Source organism: Opisthorchis viverrini (assembly GCF_000715545.1).
Source record: "Opisthorchis viverrini unplaced genomic scaffold opera_v5_242, whole genome shotgun sequence".
Taxonomy (NCBI): Eukaryota; Metazoa; Platyhelminthes; class Trematoda; order Opisthorchiida; family Opisthorchiidae; genus Opisthorchis; species Opisthorchis viverrini.
Window position 1 is genome coordinate 88,967 of NW_008751898.1, and position 19,628 is coordinate 108,594.

The 19,628-nt window shown below is 42.5% G+C and overlaps 1 protein-coding gene across 1 annotated transcript in view; it reads right to left on the reverse strand.

Annotated features, from left to right (window-relative positions):
• Window positions 1-16,782: 16,782 nt before the first annotated feature.
• Window positions 16,783-19,628, reverse strand: part of T265_14686 (hypothetical protein) — a gene marked incomplete at both ends in the record, with an annotated part of 5,341 nt that continues 2,495 nt past the window's right edge. The window contains 4 exons of the mRNA XM_009174788.1: window positions 16,783-16,894; window positions 16,996-17,189; window positions 18,137-18,180; window positions 18,978-19,225. Coding sequence (XP_009173052.1) covers window positions 16,783-16,894; window positions 16,996-17,189; window positions 18,137-18,180; window positions 18,978-19,225 — 598 coding nt within the window. The remainder of the gene's footprint in view (window positions 16,895-16,995; window positions 17,190-18,136; window positions 18,181-18,977; window positions 19,226-19,628) is intronic.

A 19,628-nucleotide genomic window follows, 5' to 3' on the forward strand; every position in this document is an offset into this window, starting at 1 on the left:
CAGCCTTTCCATTCTTATTAGAAATCGTCAGGAGAGTACAGCTCACGAAAATCAGGGCCCCATGCTGTTAGGCCGCTCGTGTCAGACGATTAAATGTTCAACCGCAAACCAGAAGGTCACGGGTTCAAAACTCTCTGAGGTCCGTGTTATGTCTACCTGGTTGTACTTGGGGTGGAAAAAACTCCAATGCCTCTAATCAATCCGCATCAAAGCTAGAGGCCACTTTGAACACATTTCACTATGGAATGTCACTGAGCAGCTTCTCATGACAACTGTTAGCAAACAGGTCACAACTTGCAGGGTATTCGTTTTTTACAGCACGCACTCCAGTCGTTTTTTCAGGTTGGTAATGACATGAACGTGAGGACTCTGTCATTCTCGCACTGTGATTGCTGAATATCATCAGCAGTACAAATTGGTAGGCATATGCCGATTGGATAATGATATAAGGAGATTAGGTCACTTATTTGCAAGTCGTTTTGGTTTTCACGCGAGACTCAATTGAATCTCTTGTTTTTTATGATGTCCTCCAGCTGAATGTGCTGCACACAGGTCGCCTCATGATTCAGTTGGCACGATATTCGAGAAACCGCAGTATATTTTCATAAAGGAAACTACTCACAATGTTGAAAAGTTTTCAGCAACCTTGGGAGTAGTTTCCTTTATGATTAGAGATTAGATCATATTAAGCAGAGACTTCGTCCTGTCAGTGAAGTTAATCCATGATAGATAGCCGACAGGCACTGTTCAGCTGATTCATCCTTGTTGGGAATCATCAGCAGTGCGCATTCTACGAAACTCAGAGGGTTTCGAACCCGTGACCTTGCGACCAGTGGTTGAACATTTAACCATTTGGCGAAGAGTGTCTGATCAGCAGTGGGAGTAGCTATCACTAAGATAGGACATAGCGCCACTCATTTCTGACTAACGGAAAACCTCATCACGGGGCCACGAAGTGACTGGCTTCTCGAGTGACGGCTTCTCAGAAGGAAGTTTCACAATCCCATGAGATACTCCTTCCTCTGATGTACTTGTATTTCCACGATAATATGAAGAGCTCTGGTCGTATTTAGTAGAGATTTCATCCTGTCATTGAAGCCAATCAACTACTGGTAGCGGGTTCGAGACTCTGAGTTTCGTGAGATGCGAACATCTGATGTTTCTTAACAAGCATGAAGCAGCTTTTTAGTGCTCCTCGGCTTTTCGGCATTGACAAGATTCACTGACAGAATGAAATCTCTACTGAACCTACAAACATATTTTCATGTTGAATCCTATTGCCGGGCTGACTGGTTCCCTACTTGGGTATCTGGAAGTACAAACCTGGTCTGTATCAGCCGGATTGTCAGTTTTCAACACCAAGTCTGTGGTACAGTTCTTAAGTTACCTGGCTTCCATTATTTCCTTTTCTACCTAATATTGAAGCGTGAAGGTAGTGTCGGATACTTCAGAACATTCATTTTTATCGTTTACTCGTTTTTAAGCTGTATCACACAATTCATTCTCGATGGGTTTGCTCGATATGAGGCAGAATATATTCAGCCTATTAACGTGTTGGAGATTTGAAGAAAGCAGCCTCATATTTAGTCCTCTCTACCAAGTGCAACACACTGACACAAGAATCCGATACTGGGCACCGTTTCCTGTGCTGAAGCCAGCAGTCCCCGTTTTTTTATCCCAGACAGTGTTTTTACTACTTCAGATATCTTCATCTGTTCGTCCACGACTGATCAGTTTCCTTGGAATTCCTGGGATCAAAATATCCAGCAGCTTCTGCGAAATTTCAGAGTAAATGAAACACACATTGTCACCCAGCTGCAGCAATTGAGCCAACAACAATTTGGTTCAGTCTAAATGGATGCCTTAGTGATAAACACTTTGAAGATTTAAACAGCTTTTATCGCACCATGGAGTTATAGTTAGAACTGGAAGGGCCCGTATCTCTCCGTCAGAGTATACCGTAACCTCAGTCATGCAGAGATATAGGGACAGAAGTGGTGATGATATTGGTGTGTTTCACTCGCTTCCTATTCCAACCAGCACATCGGTTTGATCTGATCCAAACGAGCCCAAACTAACCAGAGGAGCAAGTTTGGCTGAAGCACGGAACTGATAAGGTCGCACCCAGTATCTGCAAACTCACCCTTCCTTTCTAACGGATTTATTTCTGAACTGCTCCCCTCAATGCGGTGAGAGGCTAGATTCCATAAAAGTTTATTACACGAAAATAGCGTCTCGATTGATCAGGTATGAAACCAGCGGACGAGCGTTCCGGTCAAAAAAAACTTCCTCCAGATAGACAAGTGTTCACGATAGTCTAGGTCGATGGGGTAGGGTTTCCGCAATCTTATGCTACTCGTCAGCCAGCTTAGGTTCAAGCTAAAGTCTGTGGATTTTATCAGTCTCGTTGGACAAGGTTTCAGAATTCTGGGGAACATTCAATCGGAAAATCTCGTAAGCGCATATTTTTCAGATAACTATGTGAAAGGAATTATCTCTGGGTTTTCTCGTCATAAACATGAGCGTTTCAACCACATTCTCTGGGGTTTAGCTGCGTTCGACGCCTTGAATACTAGCTAGCCCATTTACCAGTATAAAACGGGGTATCGAGGGTGAAAATCGATACTCCTGTATGGTTCTAACTGTAGAGTTTTGAATGCCGCTTATTCACCGTCACCAGGCTCTCACTGGGGTTATGTGTTCAGCTTTTGAGAATTGCTAAAATGTTGCTTACTTTTATTGGTAAAAACAGCAGTCAAACGTCGTCTATACTAAGTTGCACTTGGTTGTAGTTTTGCATTCTCACAATAGGATTCTCAAGTTCACTTCACTTTAGGGTTTTTTTAAAGAAAGCTCTATGTATTGGCAATAGTGAGATTACTCATATATTCCTGTGGGCAATGTGTTTTTATTTGAGAATCGAGCTCTTTCAAGCCCATAAAGTAAGCACCCACACAGAACAATCGTTAGGTCCAAAGGTCCTAATCAATACTGGAATACCCAGCATGTCGTTTTGACCAGAGACGGCTTTTGGTTAGTGAATACAACCAACCTGATAATTCCGTTTCCTGTCAGTTTTCATCTACTCTTCTTAAATCCCTCTCCAATAGATGACAATAATGACTCCCAGCTGCCATTTAGAAAATATCGCGAAAAAAACATTTGATCATGGTTCAAGTCAGTTATTTATCTACATGTGTAGTCGGCGCATAGTAACATAGTAGGCAGCTTTATATACCATACTGTCTCCGAAGAGAAAACAACGGAAAGTATTTACATTTCCTGGTGAGGGGGAATCATTCGGGAGTAATGTTTCGTATACCGTTTTAGGACACCCTCATCGGAATCTTCTTTCCTGTCCAAACTCATCTCGTTCTAATTTGTTTTGCAAATTAAAAACAATGTTTGAATGCTACAAAGATCCGCGTTACCTCCGAGTATTGCCGAAGAATCTCCCCTTAATGTAACTGACACTCAAAAACCAGCGTGAACCAGTGCTTAAATCACTATACCTGGTAACAAATCAAGATCACTGGAACGGCAATTACTGTTGCTAAGACCAAAGTGTAGCTAAACAGCTCTGCTTTCTGGTCAGAAACATCACTTGCGAAAATTTGACTGGGAACTTTCCGTGAAATGGCAGCAAAGGGAAAGCAAACACAGTGGATACGAAGTACATTCAGATCATGCCTTCCTTCTTGGGGCTCACATGATTCTCCTCGCAGATGGCCTGAAGCCTTATAGAACGAAATGTAACTTATCAAGGTGTCTAGTGGACTGCAATGTTACCAACTGTTTGTCTTCGTTCGCTGGCCCGGGTGGAATGAGGCTCTCAGAGGACGCTTTAGAAACCCCGTTTACGGCATAAGGTTCTCAGTGTTTTCCTATGGGGACATTAGGTTTTTTCTACCTTCATCTCACTTCTCATCGGGAGGCATTTCCTCTTTATTTTGTGGCAGCTAAGCGAAGACTTTTACTACTGCTGGACGCCTATAGGTGATAATTCTGTGTTTACTACCATGCAGCTCATCCTTCAATAAAACCAGTGGGTTGCACACCATTACTTTACGGTAACCATGATTCTAGGAGTCAAAGTATTGACTCCGACAAAGAGGCCCTCAAACTGAAAATTGTCTTTTGCGATGCAATGCAATGCTGAGCTCAAAATACGGTGATCACGGTGACACTCTAGACCTGAATTTGAATATGCTAAGTTAATCTGATCTTCTCCTGACGGTTTGGCCCAACTTCCAAGCTAACTTGGCTGAAAGCTGTAATTCATCCCTTGGAAAGTATTCTTTTGATATGCTTCTCTCAATGAATATTATAAGGTTCTTGGCCTTTCTTCTGGTCTATAATCGCCCCTTAAACCCTTGGGAGAGATGGAGACGTCATCTGTTAGACTGGGAAATCCAAAAAAAAATCTGATGGTAAACTGCGATGGAGACGCCATCTGTTAGACTGGGAAATCCAAAAAAAATCTGATGAGTAAACTGCATGTAGACTGGCTTGGTGAATCGCCTCTATTCGGTGATCTGTACACGATCACATTCCACCGCCCTAACTATGGAGGCAAGTTCTTTTTATAAAGTGATAAAAAGTTAAGCTTATTGCTTGTTGACCTTACGTTAAGGTCCCTGCACCAGTTGGAGTTTCGGAAAGCAGGCAAAAACCTCAGGATATAGTACGTCTACTCACCAGGTTCAATCAAAACATATACTTGATCAGTCTCGCTTCTTCTGAGACTGAAACTTATGTAGTAAGTAAGGATGCATATGAAGTTGGATGTGAACAGCTATAAATAAATCGAACCAGGTGATGTTTCCAGGGTGAAAATCACTGGCATTAAGTACAAGTAGTGTACACAAATCCCGAGTTGATTCACTTTCCCAAAATTACCTGATGGGAGAAAAGCATGCCTAAAGCAGGCTGAATGCACTTCGACAGTCTAAAACACCTGTATGAGCAAATATGTACCTGAAGACTCTATATCTTACTTGCAATTAGTGAGTAGTTGAACCCGCTTTATTCTGGCCACCATTTTATTTACCAAGTTCATGACTATGTAGCCCTGGAAGGACTTGTTTTGGCCTGCGGGTTCACTCTCTTTTAGTCTGCATGGTGGTTGATACAAACCGCCAACTGTTAGAGATGCCGAACCACGCTGGCTTTCTTTCTTTTCGAGTATGTTATGCGATGCTCAGTTGGTGAGGTTATTGCTAGACCGAGCAATATTGGTTCAGTACAGTGGCTTATGGGAACAGAAGCTTAAAAACTTAGAAACTCATCTCAGAGTGATGGCATCATATAAGTTCCCATCACTGGACAACCACTGTGCTGCTAACTCCCATGTACCTCCTTGCCTAGAATGGCAGCGGTTACATCATTAGAATCAAACTGCACATTACGAATAGGAAGCATACAAAAGCACCAGCAAAATTAACCGAGTATCGATGCGTTCCTATCTAGCATTTGTTTTCACACATGCGATTCAGAAAGCAGCCACTTACACCTGTCGTACAGACACAAGCGATTCATGCAGAAAGTGGAGATACAAATATTGCTAAACCAGTCGGTGAAAGAGATAGCCGAAACGACTGGTGATTAAGAAGGAATTCCATACCCTCAGTAGAGCGTCACCAGAGATGTCCCTTGTAACTACATATAAGGTGCGAAAGCGTCCAAACCTTCTGAATTTTCGTTAACAAACTCCAAAACGCGACAGTTTTTGCAATATATAAGCGAATTAAATCAATGGGGGACTCCAAACCCTTCTGTGTGGCGTCTTGGACGCATTGCAAGATTTTCATCCGAATCTAGAACCAAGTGAGGTCAGAATTTTCGTTGCGAATGTGAATTGTTGAGAAAATTAGTTTCGACCTAAGGAATAATCCACCGTTGCATTTATTTTGTTGTCCTGATTACACACTTAATCTCTTTCCCCTATGTTCAAGATACCAGGTTTCCTAGCAATAACCTTGTTTTTTACAGCAAAGAAGTCCTCATTACAGTGCTGCATTGCATACACAAAAACTGTGATCCAATTCAATGGGTTTAAACGTGATCCCAGAAAGCAATAAGATTGGCAAAATATACGCATCTGTAAATTAAGTTGCCCTTGACGGAGCTGAATCTCTCAGAACTATTCTCAAAATGGATGTGGTGTTGAAGGACCGCCTCATGTTCCACGTCTTAAGACAGAAACTCAGTCGGCATTCAATTTGGTTTCTCGCCGACACCAAACTAACTTTAAAATGAGTGTACTTCGGCCGTTCCATAAAATTAGGTATTCAGCCAACACACAAAACCGATGGAAACTCGTGGTCTACGCCTATTCGATGATTTCCTTGCGGAGCAAAACAATCGTGACCTTTCTAACAATTTTCAGCGACCTCGGAAGACGCGTTTTTCAGACAGCTTAGCGACTAAATGTAGATGATCAACAACATCTGGATCCGGCAGTTGGGTGTAATTTGTCCCGGGCATTAGACTGCAGACATCTCTTCATCAGTCGGGTAGATATCATCAGTGCGCGGCGATGTTTCCTGAACTGACGGTGGAGCTACGCAACCCAGTTGTTAAGCTCGGTCAAAAAACTTTGTGTGGATCCAATAAGAAAAGATATTTCAAGTAAGGGAGCTAGCATTTAAATTCGGACTAAAATTTCCCATACATCAGAGCAACGCACAGCAATGTACAGAGGGCTAGTTACGTTCAGTGCGAGTGAAGTAACAATTAGGATCAGTACGTATAATGACATACCTAACTACGTAATAGTTGAACCTTTCACACAGTTGGCTCTTTCACACACTTATTTCCTCAAGAAGCCTGGTTGCTGTCATAAGTGCTGAAGGCTTTGTTTCGAGGAACCCTGCTGGTCTTCAAAACCAGATTTGCGCATAATACCGTTAAGATACTTCATTGATGTTTTCGCTATTGGACGCATCACCGTGTAAGGAATAGAGAAAAATAGCAACTTGTACTCACCGCTCCTTGCGCTAGAGGATGGCGATGATACATAGTTTACTTTCTTGACAGCGTAGCAGTTCAGCACGTGTTGTAACGCTACTTGAATCACGAAAGCCAGCTATTGATGACTATGAAATCGAATAATCCCATTTCGTGTGTTAACTTTGCTGCCAGCTGTTATGGACACGGCGGATTACTTTTAGATGTCTTTATTTTTTTTCGTAATTATTCTCGCCTACTAAGAAAATATGTGTATCCTACCGAGTTCTACCGTCACAAAGGTGTAAGGGTTCTCTCGATCAAGCCGGTATATTATGATCCGCAGTTCCTTTACTGCAACCCTTTTGACGAATTATTAGTTAATTATTCAAGTAAACTATTCAAAAGGAAGACAGACCTCTTTCCGGACTTCATTTCATGCAATTCACTGAGTGAGTGGTGACTGACCGAAGGTAACCTATGTTGATCATTCATATCAGTGCGATTATTGATTGTACCTCATACAGAGAAATGTATGCGCGTCGACCCAAATTATCACTTTGCAGGAATCCAAAGGAAAATTTGTTAAAAACCTAAGATTTCATGAAGTGCTTTGTTTTTAACACAAAAATACCTTGGAATCCCCTAACAACCCAAACTGATTCACTTGCAATAACCGGAGGGAAAAATAGGAGGAGGTCGATTAAGGAGATTTGCCACTTAGTATTACAGTGTACTTTTCACAGGTGTTGCCGTCCTCACGACCATGTTCGATTAAGGAGATTTGCCACTTAGTATTACAATGTACTTTTCACAGGTGTTGCCGTCCTCACGGACCATGTTCCTAAGCCTCAATGTGACACTTGCAGACGTTACGAGCTTTACACTGATAAGCTGCCAAATCCGGTGTGTCCAGTAGTGGCAGGCCCTTCATTGCCAAAGAGTACATCCTCAGACTATCTTTGCAGATCTTGTCTAAGTGTGAATTATCAATTATCAATCAGCGGCAGGTGCCTAAATTTCTCACTGAAATACTGAAGCTGTATTTGGAATATATTTTTTACAGGTGAATAGCTGCTTTAAATGGCACTTTTTGCAGGTCCTGAACGGTATATATTCATATGCGAACACATTTATATATGTCTGTAGCTTCATGACTCAGTTATGCCCAAGTGCGTTGCAACCTGGTGTATGGCTGTTTTATAACATGAAGGAGTGACTACTGGATTACACAAGACTCTGAATGAACATCCAGAATTGAATTTCTGTCAAGTATCCCATAATGTCGAGCTTTACCCTTCACTTTAACTGCCAAATATTATTTGTACTTACCTCTTTGTAAGCTATTTTGCCTCCCAACAGGAATACTGCCATAACCGGGAAACCATCCGTCGGTTCTACCAAATCTGAAATCCCCTCGAATTCACAGGACATAGCCGAAGATCACTAAATTCGACTATTGATTGTCTGAATCTCAATGGACGCAATTTGCTGCAGATGAGGTCTTCAGCTTCTACAGTGTTTACACAACCCGTCAGAAAATGCCAATGCTGGTTGACCCTCAAAGTTTCTTACATTACTAGAAGAAACTCATTTCCTTCAGTTCCTTCAACCAAACTTTTCGATTCTCTGAAAGTTTCAACTGAAGTTTTGTTATTTCTGTTTCATCCGGTAAACAACCGTTTGGCTTGAGTGGTCAGTACACGTGTGCTAGCAACATGGGGAGGAGGTTAACCATGGAAATTTTCTCCACAACTGAGATAATAAAATCAAGGACCCATCAAATAACCATGAGTAGTTGAGAAAGTGGGAGTCATCAAACCCTTGTTGACTTGATATGTATTCGAAATTCTCTACAGTTGTGATCAGGGTAGTACTGTCATGATTGGAACTCCTTTACCATACGGTTGATAGTACTTTCCTACTGACTGTTTTATGATCGCTTTCATCGCATACGAATATATCTGGTGATCAAGCTGCCTGTTGTGTCGCTAAGGCGCTGAAGCAATAAATACACACTGTCCGGAAATTCACGCATGCGCACCACTATGATTGACATCAACACCCAGTTAACTTATGAGTCAGCTCACATTACTATCACTCACGAAAGACACTGTGCGCAGCACCTGAAGGGGTGTTGGTGTTGGTCCCCACTCATGTAGAAACCTGTCTTGGATTTTGGCCAAAATGTATTGTCAAAGCCTGTGCAAGCATTACGTTAAGGCTAGATGAAACTCTAATGGGTGCTTTTTCATTCGTTCACTCACAAACTTATCAAAGTACATAATACAAGATAGATAGCTGAACTGTGGTCATCACTAAACATATTCCAATTGCTTTCAGATTTTGACTCTGATTTACTAGGTTGAATGTTTATGAATGCTTATGATGGGAAAAAAATGAAGACTTACAGCAGCTGAGGATCCATAGTTGGTAACTAGTATACACCCCCGCAATACCGGTCAGTGAGCAAAAGCCAGTGTTGCTAGTTTAGCCTCGTAGCCACAAGGGTCCACTTGGAAATCGTGAAGGTACTTGAAACACGTCCTTGTCCACACTGTTTTTTAATCAGATTTTGAGAATCTTGAGTGCCTTATCAAATCTCCTTGAAATTAGCGGTCGAACTTTACCTGTCTTTGACTAAGTGGGTGGTTGAGTGTGCTCTTTAACGCCAACTAGTCCTTCACCAAGTCACACAGGGGAGTGAGCACTTGTCAGTTGTAGGTAGTTTATCTTGAACTCGGTGGAACGATGATGATGATGAAGTATCTCAGGTTAATTCTTCTTTGGGTAAACGCACTCAATTCGCACTTCAGACAGTTGCTGTTGTGATTGTCAAGAGGTTGAGTTGGATAAACTTGAAGTGTCACGTATCAGGTCCCAGTGAATTCACTCAAGCAGTCTGAGCGGGGATAAAGGATTAGGGACGGAATGACGATGAGTGTTTTTCGAAATTTAAGAGCCTGGTGGATGGTGCTCCAGTCGACAACGAGAGATGGGGTTAAGTGTGCTTCGGCAAGTTTAAAAGTGCCACTTCTGCGGCTCTCCTGATTCTCTTCACAACCACACTCGAAATGCTGAGTCTTTTGCCGTGCTCCTACAGCTGTCTGATCACGATCTCTCGGCTGCCACCATCTCCCCCCTCCTAGTGAACAGTTGCATGCCTGGTCTACCGCCTTCCCTTCATCGTTTTAGCAAACCAGGCTGAATCTCACCTTGTTTGTCTTCCGCCCGTTTCAGACCATCCACTGATTTCTTGCTGTCTACTTTTCGAAGACGCTGACTGCTGATTGGCTCAATCCGCCCTTGCCATCTTGCCTTCTACTCGCGCTGTGCTTTCATTGGATAGATTTCGATGGGGGCAGCCTGCTAGTCGGTATCTATCTTGCTCGCCATTGGATGTCAACAAGATACGCTACCAACTTTCACCCAGGCCAGATGGAGGTAACGCGCGCGAGTGAAGCCAACCCACTTTCTGCCCCGGTGCACATTGAAGGAGAAAACCGCGGTAAGCGCTAGAGACATGTGCGGTGGGTCTAGGCAATAACGATTTCAGGAGTTTAGTACGACTTAAAAGATTTTCAATCTATTGGCTTCGGAACAAACGAGAGTACGTCTTTGTGCGTGTCACGTCATCTGGACTCTGTTTACTCAGACGATAGGAAATGGGTGCTGGTTACAAGCAAACGGCTAGAGAGCATTGTTTTTCTTCAGAATAATCGTCGACGTAAATAAAGGCATAAATTCTCTGGAGACTGTATTAATCTTGAAGTGTAACAACAACCCAACCTCTGGCATCATCTGGAAACAAGTTACAAAGAGCCAAATAAACCATAATGGCAGTCGAAGGGAACCCAGAAAGTGTCACTCCTCAGAGTCAGTTATCTGGCTTTAGTAAAACAAATGCTGAAAAATTTTCTACTTGAATCTTTTACCGTTGAAAGTTTACTACGTGCAAGGGGTCATGAATTCTGTCTGCTAAAATACATCTCGTACCATGAGAAGGGGCACTTATGAGTACTGTTTTATTCTTCTATAGGCTTCCTCTAAAGTAATGACGTTTATTCACTGCCCTGTCCTTCTAAATAAAATTCAGCGCAGCCACTCTTTGAGGAACCCTTTCACAACTGTGCACCCTAAGTACTGTAAATAACGCATTCAGTTAGACAGAACCAATCGCAGCGCATTTAACCTATGCTTGAAAAGGCAATCCAGTATGCAGAAGTTTTAGTTTTTTTTAAGTAAATATGTTTCCCCAGTCATGGAGTAAGCAGGGCTACCTCTCATATTGTCAAAGTATGAAGCTGGGGAAATATCAGTTTATCTATCCAGATAAATCCATGCGCCCTTCATATCATAGCATAACCTTCATGGGTCGGGCATCGCGTTGAGTGTTATCCAATTTAGAGTGACCGATTTTGGTAGGTCCCTTGAACTGCCAGTTACGATAAGTCTCCCTCCGCTTTTGCATCAACAAACATGGTGAATTCACCAGTCTTACTCTTTATTTTCCAAAATTAAAAAGGAACATCGACACTGTGATGAGGCAAGCTTAAATTCCAACCGCTGAGACAGTTGAAGATGAACTGAAATATATCCCGGGACGCTGAAAGAAATTGGGTGCCCAGACAAATTCACACTGATACACCTGAAGCCGACTAGGATGAAAAAAGGGGAAGAATGCGGACAGTCCACGAACCGTTTGTCTGCGTCAGAATATCTTTCAAAATCATCAGAGATTCCGAAACCATCCAAACCTATCTTTAAACAAAAAGTATGCGCCTCAGCCTGCTCAATACCAACATCAGTGATAAGGAACAAGTCAACGGCTATTATTTTGTTATCTGCTGTTTCGTTTAAGAACGTGGCACGAACTACGTCGTTTGTACTGCTCCGCTCCTGTTCTGAAGAATGGCTAAGCATCTGTCATTGTGTGATGGATTCCGCAAAATGAAGCAAGTGGCAAGAGCGATTGTGGCCAGTTTAGAAAGTACTAATCGCCATGTCAGCATGATTTACTCAGTGCCACCCGATCGTCCCAAGACTATTCGTCCGAACACTGGAGCGATCGCTTTCGGATCATGTCAACCATCCTTATACCACCAGAACTGTCACATGGAGGTGTTGATTCTGCCTCGGCCAGCCACTCACTGCTTTTCGGTTAGTCCCAGCTAACTGGTATACCTGAACTTGTATCCCCACATCTTTGGGCGAAATGTTTGCTCCACAGTATATCACATTTTATTCATACTTACGAGTGTACTGAGGCATCATAGAAAGCATCTATTTGTAAAAGATATGTTCTTGGATAACATGGACATATCCAAAATCCTTGGTACTTGTTTACACCGTCTTCTACAGCAACCATTCTGAAGCCTTTTAGTCCACTGCTGCTTTATTCTGTCTGTACTACTCTATCGTAGCTTCATTCTACATTTTTCGTGTATAAAAGTGTGTAGCACATGAGGACACAACGTGATAACGTAATGGCCCTAAGGGGAGTCTTCCAGAGGAGACTGCTTGTGTTGATAGCTAGACCCGGTTTATTAAGTGGTCCAACTAAAAACTGACCGGCCGTTGACAGCTTCAATTTTCCGGTTTTCCATAGAGGTCTGCTGATGAATGAACACATGGAAAATAATATCCAATGCCTTTGATGGCTTTTCACACTTATACCAGTCTATACATACGCGACCGAAGGTCACAAACACAGGGATGTGTAGTTTGTTCCATCACAAAGAAGGAATTTTAGGTCGCACAAAGTAATTTCTCCACTATGAAAGATGTTTCAAACACTGTGAATAAGGCTTTTATCTAGACGAAAAATACAACTACTAAAGTTGATGAAAACTCCTGGACAGCCCACTACCACATTCGTCTTCCTGGGGAATTACTAGGTAGGCAAAGAACTCGTGTTTACGTCAAAACCATAGTATATATAGACACCAGTTTGTATACAAATGACGAGATGAGTTGATTTGCAGAAATTCAAGTGTGTTTCCCGTGAACGCTGATTTAATCTGCGAATTTGTGCATTTCGCGAATTGCGTGCAGTTTAGTGTTCAATTCAAGAACAGTGTTGACAAAAAGTGGGAACCGGATATCTGGCTGTGGTGCTAAACTTCATTCAAGTCTGTACATCCTTGCCAATGCAACACTCACTCTGTATTCCGATGTACGAAAGTGCAAGTACCACTGATTGTATTAGAAAAAAGGCCGAAATGAGAGGAATTGAACGTCAAATGGGTGTTGAAGATGGTTCGGTTAGATTCAGGTGATATTGCCTACGTCCAAGCTGGACCTGCGAAAGTTTTAGTCAATATCTTCGTTATTCACCCATGTCTGACGCAAGCCTTTGGGCAGGTTCGACCCACTAAACATCCATCGATTGATTCTGAAGTCTCATACGCGTGTCTGATGGGCAGACGAATAGATGCATGATGTACACGCGAGGTATTGCTGGTATGCAATAGCTTGTCAGTTCACTGAGTTATGGTCTGGTTCGGTTTTTCTCCTTCTTGTTCATGTTTACCCAGTGGCTCTGTCTAACATTGTACATTGAACTACAACAATATGTTGTAGTTTCCAATGGGGCTGTATCGAATCCTAAATTTTTCCAAGATGGGCGACGGTGATCGAGTTCCATTCAATCAGAAACCCAGTGAACAGTCCATAACTGCTGAATGCTTGTGCTTATGAGGTATCCACTATCGCACGTTGTTCCACATGGTTTCATCCTGTGTGATTTTTTCGTGTGACTTTCTTCCGTGTCCTAGTTTCTTCCACCGCGCTACTTTCTGTGACGTTTACTTCCATGCCGCTTATCCTAGCTTCTCTATGTTGTTCTCTATGTTACAACGGATTTCGCCCCATCGAGACGCACTGGAATTAGTTGGAACAGTGGGCTAATATTAAAACTGAGAAAAGATCCCGAAATGTGATAATTTTCGCCCACAGGCTAGAAGCTGTTACGGAGGCAATTCAGTTACGATTGCCACCTTTCGAACGATATTCCATAGACAATACTGCACACTTAGTCAATATCAACTAACAAGCTACTACAGGGAACTGTAGTTAAAGGATCGCGTAAAATGTTTCCAACTTCAGCCGAAAAAAGCGAATAATTATAAAGAAATTTAGCCAATGGACTGTGAAAACCTGTTGTGACGAGTGAAACACAACAGTTCCCATGGGACTATTAAAGTTACATTGAATAACAACTTCATGCGGTAATTAAGATAAATTCAATAACTCTAACTAGGTTCAATGCATGGCAACAGTCATCAAGAACTTGTAAGGACTATCGGAAATCCACTGAACATATAGGTGGACAAAATATGGAAGGAACCGAGCATCCCGGATCTGCAGACACCCATCCAATTTGTTGCGCTTTTAACGACGCTTTGTCAGCCATACCTCAGAGCAGTCATCACATCAATGTAGAAGATGGTCGCACATTATGTGAAAAGAGTACGAAAGTCTATACTCTCCTGGAACCGCGACAGGTTCATTCACATGAATTGGCGATGGCCACCAAAAGCACGTGTGCACGCGGGATTATTCATTCCCGTAGCAGTGCATTACCCCGACCCACAAGCAACATCACACTATTTTCTATTTCAAATTCATCTTTAACTTAATGATAAGTCTCAAACAGATTAAAGAAATTTGCTTCCCAGCCACCGTGAAAATGTTCCATTTTTAAACGTAGCTACAATCAGTAAGTAAATGTGATCTCATGAGGCTGTGAATACATAGTGTCTAATGCAATGCTGCCAAAGTAGCCGAATAACTAATTGATCTTCTGTGATCCTGCAGAGGGATGTTCCTCGTGTAAACTATCCTTCCATTGTCTCTTGAGGTGGCATTGAGCTGAAAAAAAGGTGGAACTGTTGGCAATACAAAGTGTTCGTACGTAGTTTGTAGACAGTTCTGCCATGCTTTTTCAAAGACACACATCCTTGAAATTTTCTGTGAGGAACAGGCATTTTAGTGGAATGGCCATCAAGAACTCAGTTTACTGTCAGGTTACCGGTTCCAGCTTATGTGACCTGAGTTCAGCCACAAAGTGATGACCTCTCATCATGTCCATTTCGTGGGCTTCGCTTTATCTGTTGGACAAAATTATTTCAGTGCCAGAAGAAAATTCAAAATAGTTGTAATTTATACGTCGTCGAGTAAAGTGTGTATAGGTGGTGCTTCTTGCTCGATTATAGGAGGACTCTGACAGCGCGGAGAATTCATATTTCGAGACCCTCGACTTGAAAAATTTATTGCCCTTATTGTCTTGTGAAAAGCGGAAATTGCAGCCGATGCGAGCCTTAGCCTGTGTGACTCTGCGAAGTAGGTAAGCTTAAACTACATTCGGAACTCAGCTCAAGAGCGCCTTCAAAAACCAGATAAATCTGTGAATAGGATGACCAGCTGTTTAGCGTCGGCGAGTCGGACAAAAAGAGCGTGCGCCAGGAAGAACGCTTCTTTTTTCTACACCATGCTAATCCCTAATCCCCATAGCGGTAACCCCGAGAAAAGTTGATCTGATAACACTTGAGCACACCACAGCTGTTCCGTGTATGCAGGACAAGCGCGCACAACTGGTCAACACGAAGATGTGTGTGTGTGTGACAAGTAGTGTCCATCTTGATTTCTTGAGGCCGATGCTGTTGTACGCTAATCCGCATGTCTTTTGTTTCAAAATCCGTGGGTTGCCAAGCTTGGCATATTGTGGAATTTCGGGTAAGATTTATGCGCCGGATATCAGCAGTTCCGAAACGGATTTCGGCGAGTGGGTGAGTGAGTTGAGGGAAAGGTTGACCAAGCCGTAAAAACAAAGTAGCATGGCGTAGGCTGCCACAGAACTCCAAGTAAACGCACCCACCGCGTTTATGAGATCATCCCGTTGCGACCTTCGCAGTGAATCAACAGACTAGGAATTCCGATGGCTATGAACATGATTACCTTGGCACAATTAGTGGAACCTTATCTTCTGTAAGCTCACCTTCATGTTCTTGTTTTTGGCCCAGTTCTCCGTGTCCAGGTCTTTGGTTTAGAGTACGCGTTGATTTGTGAGTCGCACTGATTCTACCAGATCACCATCTTAGTTCTATTTAGTGGCTGTTATAATGTACGGACAAGTCGCGTTGACTTATTATTAACAAGGCTAGTTACTTTTACTCATTTCGCCATGTCCGTTGGAACATGTCTCGTGACTGTGACCAGCCTGAATTCGCGGAATCAGATTTCTGTGTGGTTATGCGTAGAACATGTGCTCACACAAATACGACGTACGGCGTACACAAATACAGACGTATTTCTTTTGCTTTAGTTTTGGAAAATAGGTTTTGACTATCGCCAATCTAGCGGTGTGAGATGACATCCTGGTTTTTAATTATGTTGAACGCATGATAGTGGCCCCAAATCCAAGCAGCGATTGCAGCGAAAAAAGCTCCCCTTTCCCGTTTGATGATAAAGCTTTTCACCAAGAGAGTATGGAGAACTTACTTAATATCATATCCTCCAAATAAACCGAAAAGTGATTTGGATCCACCGTCATCTGTCAGCGTCCCACTGGTCTAGACTGTCTGGAAGAATCAGTGTATTGTGTGATCTCAATGCTTTACAGGTGACATTTTATAGACCTTATTTGTTCGGCTGCAAAGCTTACGGAGATTGAGTCTTTGGATTTGGTGATATGACCAGGATCAACTTCAGTCTTTTTTTTAACTCGATTCAGGGACAAAAACCACTGTCCAAGCTTAAAGGAGAGAGATGGTGGTTGTGTTGGAAACGGCTTCACGGAACGATGCAAACTGATTCCTTAGCAAAGTACACTCATTTGCAAACTAATTTAGTCTCGCGAGAGGCTCGCCTGGAAATCAGCTTCATCTCTGTTTCATAGTGTTTATAAGAAACTGAATGCGCTGCACCAGGCCACCTCATAATCCAGCTGGTACGATATATGAGATGTCACACTTTCGGTTCACAAACGAGAGATTAGCTGGGGTCCCACCTCATAATCCAGCTGGTACGATATATGAGATGTCACACTTTCGGTTCACAAACGAGAGATTCAGCTGGGGTCCAGGTAAGTCTCCCATCAAAACCAAACTGGCATGCAAAGTAGTGTATTTCATGCAATTTGTGCTCAAGTAGAACATAAGGTTGAGTAAAAATTCGGGGTCTGCACCTACTTGATGAGCCCCAAGAGGGGCGAAACCGGTCATGGGCTGTCGAAGTGCCTTCTACAATCTTATGAGTAGTGTATTACAAACTGACCCCTGTTTTTTTTCTTCTGGTGCACTAATTATGTTGACAGGCTTTGTTAAAACATGGTCTTGTTTTAACGTCAACATCACTTAACGACACTGTGTCGACAGCAAACCTCAGCTGATATTTTTTTCAGAAACTAAAGTAACTCTCCCAGACCTAACATGCCGCCCGATAGTTTGAGTCATCACTTTAATGCCATATGCATGAGCTCACTAAACCATTGAGGGCACTGCTCTATTCCTCTTTTCTTCGAGCTTGATGCAAAGACTTGTGTATGGCTGGAGTTTTTCGGTGACAGGTGTAGTTCGCGCTCAATTAGAAACCCGAAAATGTACATAAATCAACAAATGCTACGCGAAACACCTGATTGAGATTGTACCGTTGACGAACTTGTCAACGAGATGGCCTCGTGCTACGGAAATTACAGGTGCCTTTTGCTAATCTGAACATCAAAATGACGCCTGAAAATTATGAACAAGCCAAATGGTCAGTGTGATCATATGTTTCTCATATATTTCATTTGTCCGCAGAAGCTGCTCTCTAACTATGTTGAAGGTTGATCTACATCAAGCAAGGTTCTGCTTGGAGGGTCAATTTCAGTAATTTCTTTCTTTGTTCTATACGGACACATAAGTTCGGTTGTTTTATCGACCGTGGTTGGGCTCTCATCCAATGGTGAATCGAAGTCAAACGTTGGAAAGCCTATCTTATAATGCTTAACAGCAATTCGGTCTCGTCCACTCAACTATTCTGCACTGCTTTGGCAATAAATCTCAGTCTACAATGGAACAATCATGTGGCTCGAGTAGCCTTGGCTGTGTATGCACTGCGGCCCACCCTGACTAGACAAATATGGTCGTAACCATGTGTCCTTCAGAGCAGGTACACTGCTAACAGCAATTATTCTATCGGTTCCTACTATCTTCCGGTGGACCAGAAGCAAGTTTCTGTGTGAGCTGGGATCTAAAAATGTAGGATAAAACAAAAAATTACTCAGAATTACTAAGATGTATTTCATCCTTACTTTGACTCTGGCAATCTCATCTAGGAAACACCAATGTGAAGACTCAGGTTATACCGTATTTTAATCTGTCGATAATTACATGCCTTTGCGAAAAGACCTCTCTTGTGCGGCACGCAAATTATTCATATAAAATTGACTCTTCAGAGCAATGTTAGTGGTTACATTATTTAGTTGTTACTACCATCAAATTTAAATTACTAGGCTCTTGGAGAACGTTTGCATGCCAACTTGAAAACTATGGCTTGCCGTGTGGTTCCCAAGAATGTGACTTAACGTGCCCCAACACTGTAGGACCCCAGCTAGCCAGTTCACCACGCAAGTGCACCTCCTTGTGAGTGTGGAGTTCGGAAATTTAGGACCAGGTTCTCGCCAGAAATGTTAGCACACGGATTTGCTCGCAAAATGGATATACCATGTGGCTCGGTGACGCTTGTTAGAAGATGACCAGGTTTTTCTGATCCGCAATAAGAGATTGAAGACCCTTCGTAATCTTTATGAATATCGTAGCGCATCTTAGGGCTTCTGAAACACCCATCCATTCCATCCGAACAAATACACTCCATCACTACGCATAAGATTGCTGAAAATTCTTGGATAGCTCACGAACGGTTTCACCCTTCTTGGAGCACATCAGGTTAGGTGCAGTCCCCGCGTTTCCGTCAATCTTGTGTTCTACTTGAACACAAACTGCACGAAATTAGCGATTAAATTAAATTGGGATTTTCGAAAGACTCACCTGGATTCCAGGTGAATACCTCTTTTAAGGTGTTTTTAAACGAGAGATTCATTTGGGTTCTACGTATAGGAAATCGTTCAGCTGTAACACCCTTCCGTTGCCTAGCTGCTACTCTACTCGAAAAAAGCACGAGGACTGGATTACTGCCAGGTTGCCCAGGCCTAGACATGGGAAGTTGAGAGACGGAGGTTGGGTTCGAACCACGGACCTTGCGGTTAATAAATTTGCGTTCTAACCAATTGAACCATCTTTCACCAGGTGAGACTGTCACAAATCCAAATTTGTTTGCAAATGAGTGTACTTTGCTAACAACCTACCACATCCACCATGCTCATCAAAGGAGACAGGTCCATTGAATTAGACTTGCAAAGTTACTCCTCAATTTAATCTATTATTCACGGAATGGTTCCCAACAAGAATGATACGGTCATTCAGTTTGTGCCTCTAGGCTTTTCAGCACAAGCTGGCTTCAATGATGAAATCTCTATTAAGATCACAAAGTAGTCTGTTCTCTTTCACTTTGGACGTACACATCACCATGCAATTCTGTGGCGTTGAACTTGAAACTCAGTTTTTTTGAAGATTTGCAAGTTTCCGCTACAGTGATAAACCAAAGACGACCTACAAGCACATCCCTTTTTATGCGTTGTT